A 13905-nucleotide genomic window follows, 5' to 3' on the forward strand; every position below is an offset into this window, starting at 1 on the left:
AGAAAATCAACTGCAAAGAAGTAAACACCGAACAAGGCCAGAAACAGGTAACTTTTGCAAAGCAAGTAGTTCTATAAGATATTTTTCCTGGTTTCCCAGGGATTTTTCTCTCCCCAATCTACTCCGTCATCAAACCCCACAAAAAATAATTTTCCGCATCCACATCTTCTTAATACTTCCACCGGGCACCAGACAGGACGTGTCAGGACCAGCGCTGACAGGCTGACCAGCACACGTTCACTGATTGCCCAGGCAGCTGCAAATTCACGGGTATGAGCTGAGCCTGCCTGGCCCTTGGAAGCACCACAGCACACCCTCCCTTCTTACTCAGTTGCCATTTCACAGACTTCACAGAAATGTAATTACATTTGCAACCACCTTCCCTCTCAGATTTAGCTGATATTAGCCACATGAGTAAGAAGTTTGACTTTCTGACAGCACAATTACATAAGCCTTATTTTCTTAGGAAGCTGAGCTAAAAAAAAAAAATTAAAAAAATACATGTTTGAACAGAGCCGTTGAAACATTAGTCACTGTCACATTTTCCAGCTCATCAGCATCATGATACACTACCAGGACAACTACTTGCAGAACTAGAGGACTTTGGGGGAAGGAAGAACATAATTCAGTACTGGTTTGTTCACAGACTATCTGGCACCTTGCTGGCAGTTTCATTCCCAGCCAACCCTGCCTAACTCCTTCTCCCTCTACCTTCTTTCATACTTTCAAGCAATATTGTATTGCTCAACACTTTTGTTATCACCCTTCTCAATCAGATGTTCAAAGGTGCTTAGATACCCAGCTGACTCTTCAAACATTTCTGTCAGTAAGTCTTCCTGCATCTAAATCAATGTTATTTCCACTATTCTTTACATCTCTCAGACACGTGGGAACTTCATTATAGGGATCATGTCTTTCCAGGGTTTTAGGAAGTGTCAGCTAGAATCTCTAGCATATAACAAATGCATTAGCACAGTTCTGCTATTCCTCCAGCAATTATCCCTTCAAAATTTCTTACATACATGGAAACCAAATGTAAATTCCTGGAAAGAGAATCTACAATTCATTTTGTGGAGCAGATCTGAACAATAAAACACCTAGCAAGGTTTGTGTACATGATTCAGTTTCTCACAAGACTTACAACTGTACATGACGTCCAATTCTTAAATATGCCATTTCATTCGGTATTTTCAAATTCAAAAAGTATCCTTATCTGAGTTTTATATTGTGAATCATCTTCCTGACTCACTGCTAGCAAGTTATCAATATCTGGGGTTTTTTGGTTTCTTTTTGTTGGGGGGGTGGGGAGGGTGGGGTATTTTTTATACTGGAGTACATTTCTGCTGTTGTTAGATACAAGACATGCTGAGTACAGATTTAACAGTATTTTGGTAAAATGCCATGTATAGCCAACATATAGGAATACTTAAAGTGTCCAACAAAAAAAAGTAGTTTGAAAATACTGAAGAAATTATGTTCATGCATATTAGGGTAGGAGAGTAATCACTTCCCAGAAATAGGTATCATAATTGCTGCATAGCAATTCAGAGAAGTTTTCACAGCTGGATCTCTTAGGACATTTTACATTTCCATGCTCAAGTTGGTTATGTTTTCTCTATGAGTGGAAAAGGTTCAAGTGAAGTACAGAAAAAGTGAGATTATTTCTTTTTCCCACCCATAACAAGTTTCATGCTTTGATATGAGCAGCTCTACTGTAGCAGCATAAAAGTACATGCACATGCACATTATAATTATCAAAACCTGTGATGTAAAACGTGCAATGCCATACAGTTCTGCAGATGTGGCAAGTCTTTGGTTGCATGAAACACGGAAGCACAGCATGACCCATTTGTTTTTTAAATACATCTCAGTTCTCCACACCATCTCCTGAAACTCTGAATGCTGCACTTGAGATTCTGCTCAGGTTTAATACTTCTACTACAAGTAAGTTCAACTGTCAGAACTACCAATGCTCATTTTGTAAAGTGTACTCTCCGCAAAACGATATGTATACATTATTTAAAACACACATACACCCCGCCCTCCCAATCAACAAGTTGCCAGCAACTACTGGCAATGCTAATTAGTAACTAGTTTAAAAGCTGCCACAAGTGGAACATCACCGCAGGGAAGAAACACTGCAAAAATGCTCCATTAAAAATAGAGATGAACCTTGCAGCTTACCACTAACTGAATGAGACTGAACACAAGTTTGTCAAAAACTCAAAATCTACTAAGATTACATTTTTCCTCTAGTACAAAATATACTAGTACAAAAACATGCAGCACTTAATATATCTATAAGTGAGAGGGAAGGATACACAGTAAAATTTTAAGCTTTAAATAGAAAAATAATTCTTAAATTGAAGAGTCAGACATTTCTGTTCCTTTCAGCTATATACCAGCCATTTAAAATTTGTTTTTACATTACATCCTCTTTCCTGTATTCTTCCCTGGCTCAGCTTCATTCAAATGTATTGGGGTTTGTTTTGGTTTAGTTTTAATTTCAAAGACCTTTTTTGTAAATAACTACATTGAATGTTTCTGTAGATTTCCTTCTCTTACAATGTACATTGCAGTCACTTTTGTTCACCATATACAATAGAAGAAGGATGTCTTTCAGAAGGGATTTCACTCAATTCTTCCCTTGATTACAGAGCTAGTGTAAAAACAGCTGATTTGCATTTCTGGCAATTTAAATTTTTTTAAGATATTAGAAGCCCGTATTCTCTTCCACTTTGATTTTCTTTTTTTCTTTAACCCTCTCTTTCCTCCCCTATGAATAGCTACCCTATCTTCTACCTGAAATTAAATTATGCTTTGCAAATATTAGCTTTGTAAGTAATTTGTCCAGTGAGCAATCTACTCTGTAAATCAGATATAAAATGATCTCAGGATGAAACTAATAATACATTCTCTATTTAACCATTAGTGCACAAATTCTGACATAGCACCAAAACTTACCCTACTTCCAACTTCATAAATAAGCAAAAATAAAATTACATAAAAGTTGGATACAATTTAGCTGATGTGAAAGACAATTTAAACTAGTAATTTTACCAAGGTCTGTGTAGAGAACCATGAAATCTGCATCAGAGTCCAGCTTCCTTGCCTCTCACTTAGCCGGTCCAAATAATAAGAGGTTAAGACAAGGGCTCCCCTAAAGCTGTAGGGGCAGACTGGACCTGGGTTATAAATTAACTTCAACTTCTTCAAAGTTGTTTATGTTAGTGTATTCTTTAAAGCATCTCAGTGCCATGCCTACATGCAGTAGTCATCAAAAACAAACACTAAGTAGCAAAAATTACAAGTGGCAGTATTTGGTTCTGAAACATTGAAAGGAAAATTTGGGCTTTCCAGGCTGAGGTTTTGTCTCCAGGGGAGTTTCATGCAGTTTCTCCGGCACTCAAGGCAAAGGAGGGCCTGCAAACACCACTACAAAACTATAACCCCGGGCAGTATTATAGTGCTGTCACACAAAGTGGTGGAAAAAAGGCTGACTAGGCAACCTCAGTTTTGGCACTTTCCAAACTGACAGGCTTGACTATCCCAAAGTAATAGTTAACACCAAAAAACACATGCCAAAAAGCATAATACACCCAAAAAAGTAGAATATAAAAAAACCACAAACAGTACAACGACAAAAAAAAAAAATCACCACACAACAAAAAAAAACTAAAAATGCAGAAAAACCATGAAAAAATGCTAGGGCACACAAAATTGCACAAAAGCTTATGCTAAGAGCATGCAAAAACGCTAAAAATGTTTTTGCACATTTTTCCATGTGAAACATGTGGTAGATGCATACCAAAAAACACCAAAAGCATACCACACACTAAAAATCACTAAAATTGTGGCACAGGAGAATAACATGCAAAAGCATGCAATAGACGCATGCCAAAGAATGCAAAACATAGGCTGGATGCTAAAACATGCTAACGCAAGACAAAGAGAAAAAATGGGGGAAAATACACTCTAGATGCATGCCCAACAGGGCTAAAACTGCTAAAAATGCTACACACAAAACCTGCAAAAATTGGAGCTAGATGCATGCCAAAACACACCAAACAGTGGCTGGATGCTAAAACATGCACAACACATGGAAAAAACATGCAAGAACATGTATGACAATAAACATGAAAAACAGGCACAGTGCATGGAAAACATGCAAATACACACATAAGCATGCTCTACATGCATACCAAAAACCACCAACATGCTGAACATTAAAAATGCTAAAACAATGTGGGGAAAAAAACACAAAAAAGCATGTAGTAGCAGGATGCAAAAAAAAAAAAAAAAAAAAAAAGGCAAAACCCATGCTGGATGCTAAAAACACTTAAAAGCATGTCATGGATGCACAGCAAAAAAAATGCTGTGTGTTGTATATTTAAAAATCCACCAAAACATTAGAAACAACATGGCAATGAAAAACAACGCTGTAGTGATGCCTCAGAAACAAACAAACAAAAAAAAAAATCAAAAAAAAAAAGGTGCAAAAACCTTGGCAAAAAAAGAGTGCATGGGAGATGCATGCCAAAAAACGCCAAACATGCTGGATGCTCAAAACACCATGGCAGCAATGCAAAACACAGCATGGCAACACTTGAACAAAAACCCACACCAAGAAAACATGCAAAATCCACACCAGAATCATTGCCAAAAAAAGAGCACATGGTAGATGCGTTCAAACAAATGCCAAACAGGCTGGACACTAAACACCATGCAAGGTGCATACAAAAATGATAAACACAGGCTGAATGCTTAACAAAAAAAAAAAAAAAACCAAAAAAAACCAAAAAAAAACCCACACACCACCAACAACAACTAGTACACTAAAACAACTTGTAAACACCACAGAAAGGCCTTAATAACCCCAAAACACCTTAGACACTGAAAAGCCTTCCCAAAAACCACACCAAAAAAAAGAACACATGGTAGACTCATACCAAAAAAAAAAATGCCAAACACCTCAGAACCTTAAAAACCCATTAAAATGCCCAATAATTGCATGTGGTAGATGCATGCTAAAAAAACACCAAATATACTGGACAGAAAAAAAATGCTGAATAACCCTTGAAAACCCACTGAAAATCATGCAGTACATGTACACAAAAAAATACCACCAAAGAAATCCTGGACAGAAATAACATCGTAGCCACGCCCTAGGAACTAAAACCACACCTAAAAATGCCCCAAATCCACACGAGAAACCTTGCCAAAAAGAGAGCACATGGTAGATGCATGCCAGACACTAAACACCATGCAAAGTCCATATAAAAAAAACATAACACAGGCTGGATGCTAAAAAAAAAAACAAAACACAACAACAAAAAAACCCACAAAAACCAAACACAAGAACAAATTGTAAACTCCATGGAAATGCCTTAGTAACCCCAAAAACACCTCAGACCAAAAAGTCCACCAAAAACAACCTTAGATGCCTGCCAAAAAACACATCAAAAAGAGCAGGTGGTAGACTCATGCCAAAAAAACACCAAACGTTGGATGCTTAAAAACCCATTAAAATGCCCAATAATTGCACATGGTAGATGCATGCAAGGAAATGTCAAACACATGTTGGACACTTAAAAAAAAAAAACCACAGTAAAAAGCAGCACCAAACCCATTCTGCACAGTTAGCAATGCCTTAGAAATGCCTCAGAAACACTCACAAAGCACACGGTAGATGCATGCCAAACAAACACCAAGCATGCTGGACACACTAAAAAAAATGCTTAAAATCCCACTGAAAATGATACGGTATATGCATGAAAAAAGCTATACCTAAGAAATGCTGGACACAACAAAAACCAACCCAAACAACAAACCACACCGCAGCAATGCCTTAGGAACCAAAAAGCATGCCAAAAGCAGCACAGAATTCACACGAGCAACCTTGCCAAAGAAGAGAGCACATAGTAGATGTTTGCCAGAAAACACCAAACATGCTGGATGCTCAAAACCACACAAGGTACATACAAAAAAAAACCAAACCGCAAAACACCAGCCACAGGCTGGATGCTTAAAAAAAGAAAACCCGTACTTGTAAACACTATGGAAATGCCTTAGTAACCCCAAAAACATGTTAGAGACTGAAAAGCCTGCCAAAAACCACACCAAAAAAGAGCATATGGTCAATGCACACCAAAAAGCACCAAACACATTTTGGACTGTGAGCAAAACCTTAGAAATGCCTTAGAAACCCTCAAAAAGTAAGTGGTACATGCATGCCAAAAAAAGGCCAAACATGCTGGACACTTATAAACCCGCAGAAAATCGTGTGGTAAATGCACATGAAAAAAACACCGAAGAAATCCTGGACACAAAGACTACCACAGCCATGCCTTAAGAACCAAAAAGCACAACAAAAAAATGCTCAAAATCCACAACAGAAACCTTGCCCAGGAAAAAAAATAAAATAATTTAAAAAAGAAGAGCATGTGGGAGATGCATGCCAAAACACACCAAACACCACAGTAGGTGCACACCAGAAAAAAGCATAAACACAGGCCAGACGCTTTAAAAAGAATAATACAGTACAACAACTTACAAATGCCACAGAAATGCCTTAGTAACCCCAAAAGCACCTCAGAAACCAAAAAGCTCACCCCAAACCAAACCAAGAGCGCATGGTAGATGCATGCAAAGAAATGCCAAACACTTGCTGGACACCTAAAAAAAGTTAAAATGCTTGGAAAAAAGGCTCCAAAACACATGGTAGATGGACACCATGAAGGACCAAACCCATTCCGGACAGTTAACACCACCTTAGAAATGTCTAAGAAACATTCACAAAGCATGTGGTAGATGCATGCAAAAAAGACACCAAACGTGCTAGACACATTGAAAAATGCTTAAAAACCCACTGGATATTGTGTTATATGCACAGCAAAAAAACAGCAACAGTTTGTGCTGAACACAAAGAACATGTGCTTAAAAAAAAAAAAAGCCCACCATTTATTTTATAAACACAACTCACTACTAAAAAAAGTGTGGTAGGTAGAGTTCTATATGGAGTCATACCACTTCACCGACAGTCCACCTATAGCTCCTTCATGATGACATATACATCAGGATTAAGTTAAGATCTTTGGCTTTTAAGAGCTAATGACTTTTTGCCATGTATTTCTCATGTAGAGTCACAATTCTCTTACGGGTTGTTTTGGTGAAATAGTTAACTGCTATATGTCAAACTGATCTCAAAAGCCTAGCTAGATAGAATTGATCATTACAATCAAATTCCTAAAACAAAAAATTCTTTTCTGCACCAACCACTCGATATTTTACTATAACTCCTCACTAAAAATCAGACAGTTCATATATGAAAATCTTTGTTCACTGTTCAATTGCTGTTTACCAAGCTAATCAGATTTTATGCTCCTGAAAACAGGGAAAGTATGTTGTAAAGATACAGAACATATACATCAATAAATATTTGAGCTAATATCTCTAACATGGAAGCAAGGACATAACTACCCCTGTTCAAAAAATAAATAGAAGTATCAAGCTATGATACCTACAAGTAAGACACAACAAACCAAAAAGTTGAGTAGTAAAAAGCACACAGAAGAGTCCCATGCAGCTGCACAATGATATATTTATAGATACCGAGTTACCAAAGAATTTCAGCAAGTGAGGAAGAAATTATGCTTACCAAATACTATCGCTTTGGCAAAAGGTGGAAAGAGTTCTGTATGTCTGCATAGGTTTTTATGAATTTGCCAGAGATCTTTGTGCAGTTTCTTAAAGTCACTGTATCTCTTCCAAACGACTATCTGAAGCAGAGAAAGGGGAGAGAAGTATTAGTGCGTTCATTGTTCACATTGCATCACACCACAAATGCATTTTTTTAAGCAAATCTGACAACTACCTTAGGCAAATACATTTAACAAAAATATATAATCTGAACCACCAACCGTAACACCCATTAAAAAATGGTCATTTTCTGCCCCCAATCCCCATTTTGGCTAACAAGACTACAGTGCATAGAAAAAAATATTAAGTAAAAGCTGAAACAAGGAAACAGAGAGGGCAAAGGCAGAACTGTTTCAGTCACACTAGATCCAGAGCTACATGGGGAGCCACTAAGAAAAGAAAAAACGCCGTAGTAGTGTTGCACTATCCAACGCTCAACAGCATGCTGTGCTTGGCACAGCTGCAGGTATGGGGAAGAGACACAACAGCAAAAGAGAAAATGAGGGAAGAGAAATCAATACGAATAAGGGATTCTTAAGGACAGCACATTAAGCTCCCAGGACTACAAACCAGCCCATGATTTATATAAAATGCTGATCAGGTGTAAATGCAAGCTCACATTTTAAATGGTTTATTACTACTAATGCTGATCAAAAATTGAGTATGTTCCTTTGCAATCTAGACAAAATCTCCAACTTCAGGAATGCAAAGAGAGCATTGGTTCATTACACCAGCTTTTCCTGATCCATTCTTTCTGGAAGGAAATAGTCATCTCCCAGCCAGGTACCTACCTTATCCTTCTTCCACCTCATTCTTTTTACTCTTTCCATTCAAGAAAGGAGGAGAACCCAATAGGAAAATCAGGCTAGGGAAAGAACTGAGCAACTGCTAACAGGTTTGCTATCAGGATGAAAAAACGAACATAGACATTTTATATCTTGGACTCATTTTTGGTCAGACTCACTAAGCCATCATAATAAGCCTCAACAGTAACGTAAAATGATTACAGTAGAACAGGATGGGGGAGGGGAGAGAGAAGAGACTGCAATAAATTCAGCAGTTGATTCCAATGTTCCATCAGTCAACCATCTCAATTAACTTAATACAACTAACCACAATTTAGAAGATTCCAAATATTTGACTGATTTAATAGGTTGCCTTCTCATGAGTGATCATAACTGAAAAATTACTTTTTTCAAGCAAACCAGATTTAGAGCTAAGTAAAAGGTTTAATTGTAGAAGGATTTTGTTGTTGTTTTGTTGGAGTTTTGGAGGGGGTTTGTGTTTTTTAAAATTATTTCTTGAGCAGTGTGCATATGGAACATAAAAATTTTTAAGACAGTGAAGTCTTGAAACATTAATTTACTGTATTGTCAGTACTTAGAGACTTTGTGAAAAGCTGCCAGAAAATAAGAGCATAAGACTAAAAAACTACTCCACTAAAAAACTACCATTTTTTTACTGCTGCAAGTGATCTCCTGATAGCCAAGAGGAAAAAAATAAATATCCATAAGTAGCCTGCATAGCAAAAGCAGTCAAGGTCATCCTAAAACATTTCTCACAAGCTCATGGAAATCATGCCTTTGCATGCATGTGGCTCAGCAAAGTTAGCAAAGTTCCCACTCTAACACACTCGTTAGAAATCAGATTTGGAGGAAGGACATGTTGTACTTTGAGGCCCAACGAAGCACAGCAAGTATATCATAAAACATATGTTAGACTTGTAATGCAATAAGGTGCTTGTCACGGCTAGAGCCAGTAGATCTCTATTAATTCACGCAACTCATCTGTTCCACAATGAATAACCCTTTCTCCTCCCTGAATAAGAGGAAAAAACCCACAAGACTACCCTAGATACAATTGCCTCACACTCCATGTTGCCACCATCAATCCCCAGAAGTAAGGAAATTAAAGTTAAGTCTGCCAGCCTTTATGTATCTATTAACTCCTCCACATATAACTTCATGTTAACTTCTTTCATCCTTTTGAGAAGAAAGCCCTTACAAGGTGATCTTCCTTCCTCTCCCAGCAACAACAGTTGAGGTTATCCTGAATTGTAATTGGCTGCTGTGGGAGAATTGTTGTATTAGAGGCTTGTATCCCAAAGGGCAGTTAAAAGAGGTGACAAAACTGGCAAGTAGAGTTGAGGTCACAGTACACAGCCTTATGTACAGTTGTACATATGTAATGTATGTATTAACATCACAGCAGTGACATTAAAAGAGACTTCTCACTGAGTAGGCAGGCACAGCTAAGTGGTCCTACACTGGTGCAGGAAGGGGATTGCATGAGACTGATCATAAAGCAACAGGGTGGTTGTGTGCACAAAATTTTGTCTATCGAATTTCTAGTTGAGCATTCTGGAAAACTGAGGTATTCTTTTGCTATCACAGGAAGCCAGCATAACAGAACAGCTCTCAATATACGTGGTTTTCTGACTACAATTCACCCTCATGGCAACTACCATCTAGGATATTCCTTTTAATAACTAGGTACTTTCAGATGCTTGCTTATAAAAGAATCACACCACACCTAACATGTTATCACATGCAAAATAATTAATTTGATAGAATGAAGGGTGGAAAAGGGCAATCATCAACAAGTTCATAGCACATTTATGTTTTCTTGCAGACTAGAGTTTGTGGAATCCTGCATGGCTAACCTACAGCCACAGATCAAAGCAACAACCAAAGCATATGACTAAAAGACACAGTTTTGCTATTGTTTCAAAACTACTTAACATATATTCATGCAATACTCTAGCTGAAAGACACTTACAATATATTTTTCTGATGAATGGCTCATCAACAGCTGCTATAAAGTGTTTTTCCCACAAATGAAGATTAAGGTAATGGTAGAATGTGCTCATGAATGTTCAATTCAGGAGTCTCCCTGGAAAAGGTGAACATCAAGCTACAAACTACAGTAATGCAGTTCTAAAACTAGATCCATGATCATCTCTGATTCTGACAGGATATTTTAATCTTATAGAGATTAAAAAAAATGCAAAAAGCTTGAATGCTCATGTTTGTCTGAGTCTCAAGATTTCAAAGAAGGATGCAACAAAGGGACGTTAGGCGTATTAGCCAATTCTCACCTCTGCCAAGCCACTAATCAGTAACTCATGTTTGACCACACAGAGATGCAATGAATTCATTTATGGGCTCTTCTTTCATCAACTATCCAGGTTCTCCTCAACTGTAGTAAGAGACTGCACCAGAAATTGAACATATGCATATGTTACATAATGTCTGAAAAGCCATAAGGTTGTGCTTTTGAAGGAAGATTTTGCACGTACATAGTAAAATAGTATCAATGTCAAGTCATCAGTCCAGAAGAAATCAAGAGGGAAAAATAAGTTTTTCAATCTAAAAACAAAAAAAACAAAAAAAAAACCTACCACACCATAACCCATACAGAAGTGATGTATTTTTTTGTCTCAATAGAATGGTTCCTGGCAGTCTTTTGAGGTATTAAAGAGGCACAAGAATACAGCAGAACCTTATTCAAAGCCTTTTTGGAAGAGGCAGAATAAGCAATTTTAAAGTTTTATCAAAGTGTATCACTGGAAAATACTTAAGGAGCCTCAGAGAGAGAGACATAATATATGACTTACAGCCTAATCTCTCTCAACTGCTCCTACGCTCCTTCATTTTCTCTCTTCACTAATAGACAGTAATGATGTAGGCTTTTCAGTGAAGTATTGGTTAAAGAGGAAAAGAGTACCTACAGCTGAGACCTAAGACTTGGATTGTGGACTGATCTCTAATTTTTCCAGTAGGAGTTAAGTAACCATCAATTTGCCAATTCCAGCCCTGAGAAAAGAGCTTGCAAAGTTATCAAAGCAGTTTCGTCATCAAAAGACACTTTACTCCCTAAGACTTTGTTTCAAGTCACAATTCATCACTGAGGGCAGAATTGCAACATGTTACACTAGCGACTGTTTTCAACTATGAAAGCTAAAGACAAATGGAAACATACAAAAAAACTGTTTGCTCTATTGCAATGACAAAACAGACAGAAATTGCTAAATTACATCAAAGATGCTTCAAAAGGCATAGTATGATACACAAAGACATTTGCACAAGTTTAAACTGTTACCTCCTGGACATCCTCTGGATTTTTTCTTGAAACAATCTGAAAAGCAAAACAAAAAACCATGTAAGCGCTTGGATTTTCAGTTTGGAAGTTAAAGAGTAACATCAATGATTTGTTGCTGAAGAGAAAAATCTGGAAAAGGGCAAATAGTTGCATGTTCCTCTACACTCAGAAATGTTTTCATTTAGTTTCAGAGAAGTCTAATATCCAAATACAACATGGTGAGGTATTTCAGCAGCAGAGTCAGTCGCTGTGATTAGAAATAAAGACGTACATTTTCAGCAAATTGGTACAGAAGGCATCTCACAAAACAAAGCTACATAGAGCACTTCCCCCATCATCTTTCGATTCTCTTCCCATTAATTCATATTAGGGCCACATTACTCCCAATAAGCGGAGCTAATTAAGGCTACTTGGCTCAATATAAGCTGCACACAACTTCACTGTGAATGTGAGGCTTTGCATTTACTAAGACAGTATTTCTACTTTACTTACAGTCATCAATGCGAGCACACGTCTGACTCTATCCTTGGGTATTTGTTTTCCTTAAACACTCTTTGCCTAATTAATTATAAATGACTTTGTCCAGAGGAAAATTGCAGTGAAAACGAGGCTTGGCTACACACCATAAAGCTGCCTGTATTTTGTCAGGGTTTTTTTTCTTTAAATAAATATTGATCACAAAAGCCTTCGTAATCCAAGTTCTGTATTGGGGCTTATAAACAGCAGTAAGAGCATATCCACATAAACAAACAAATCAAATAAAGACATCTTTAATTCATAACTGCAATTATCTTGTGCAAGTCAGTATATCCTTCATTATAACTCAGCCAAAGCTGTTCAACAAAATAATTAGCCTACTGTTAGCTAAAGCAAAGTAGGGCATTCTCAGTGCAAACTGAGACTATCCACACACTGACACACCCCAGAATAATTAATGCTCTGAATAGGTGATGCATATAGGCAAGTGCAAGAAGTCCACACTACTTGCGCCCCAGAGACTAAAACACCATCCCGTTGTACCACAAGCACCACACAGCTGTTGCTCTAAGGTGGAAGTCACTGAACGTTCACTTTCCTCTTGCCAAGTGACAATAACATACCCTTCATGCTCCCCACAAACTAGCTCTCTTCCTCCCTTTCATTTTTGAAGAATCCTTGCCAAAGCCTCCCAGATTTCGTAACATCAGCTTACTACACAGCCCAGCCACTGTAATCTTTCACACATTTTGGAGGAGACAAAACAGAAAAGAGAAGTGTCACCTCCTCCAGCAATCTCCCAAAAGACCTAAAACATTTTCCTTCACAAGTCTTTCTCTCACCTTGCACATCAAAGTCCTCTTCTTCCAGCGTAGTCTACATTGATAAAACCTTCCTCAACTTTTCCTCACTCTTGAGTAATCTAACATTTGGCAACTTTACCAAATTTTAACCTTGGCAGCTGTTGCTCCTTCATTCGCTACCAGGCAGTTCATATGTACAATTGGTGAAATATTTCTAACCTTCTTTTCTAATAGCTGGCGTACTTGATGTAAGGAGCCTGTAGAGCTGGGGGAAGAAGCTATCATAGGCATGGCTACACATCAGAGAAGAACACCAAAGGGCACACACCAACTGCTTTGCTTTGCAGTTCACCTTTAGTTAAAGCCTTGCAACAGTTTTGGCAGCTAGGTAAGTTACCAGATGGGCAGAAGGAGACCCAGAGAGATGAGTAATTACCCAGCCAGTTAGTAAGAATCTGGAATAAAACCCAGAGGCCCTGTTTCACACTTGTTCTAATGTTACATCGCCTTCTATATCTACCAGCCATGCCAACTTTAAGTCAGTACGTAGTAATTTATGTGTTGTCCTACTTTGTTCTTCATATCCTTTTCTGAAGGTCAACCTCAGAAGAGGTCTGCCCCTTCAATCCAACCTACAATCAACCTAGAGACTTGGCAAAGATGATCCAATCCCCAAAATTTTCAGTACACTTTTTAATCCACTTACAAGGATCAATGCAGTCAGCTCCTTCTGCAAATCTGTAATGCAAGCAACTTCAATCTATTTTTTTTAAATACCATTAGGATACCCACCAATGAGCTAAGCAATGCATAATTACTGTTAGGC

General features: G+C 37.8%; 1 protein-coding gene across 9 annotated transcripts in view; it reads right to left on the reverse strand.

Moving 5' to 3' along the window:
- RPS6KC1 (ribosomal protein S6 kinase C1) overlaps positions 1–13905 on the reverse strand; it is a 93543-nt gene that overhangs the window by 76727 nt on the left and 2911 nt on the right. For 4 of the 9 annotated variants that reach the window (XR_012652467.1, XM_075042673.1, XM_075042672.1 and 1 more), the window contains exons 2-3: positions 11800–11835; positions 7658–7778 (exon numbers count right to left, since the gene is read on the reverse strand). Coding sequence is in view for 8 of the 9 variants with exons in the window: in XM_075042673.1 (XP_074898774.1) it covers positions 7658–7778; positions 11800–11835 (157 nt within the window). In the remaining variant the exon portion in view is untranslated. Of the gene's footprint in view, positions 1–7657; positions 7779–8489; positions 8649–10476; positions 10605–10795; positions 10910–11799; positions 11836–13905 lie in introns of those variants that run through there. The other 5 variants (XM_075042671.1, XM_075042676.1, XM_075042677.1 and 2 more) reach the window with 5 other exon arrangements.

Source organism: Buteo buteo, chromosome 12, assembly GCF_964188355.1.
Source record: "Buteo buteo chromosome 12, bButBut1.hap1.1, whole genome shotgun sequence".
NCBI lineage: Eukaryota > Metazoa > Chordata > Aves > Accipitriformes > Accipitridae > Buteo > Buteo buteo.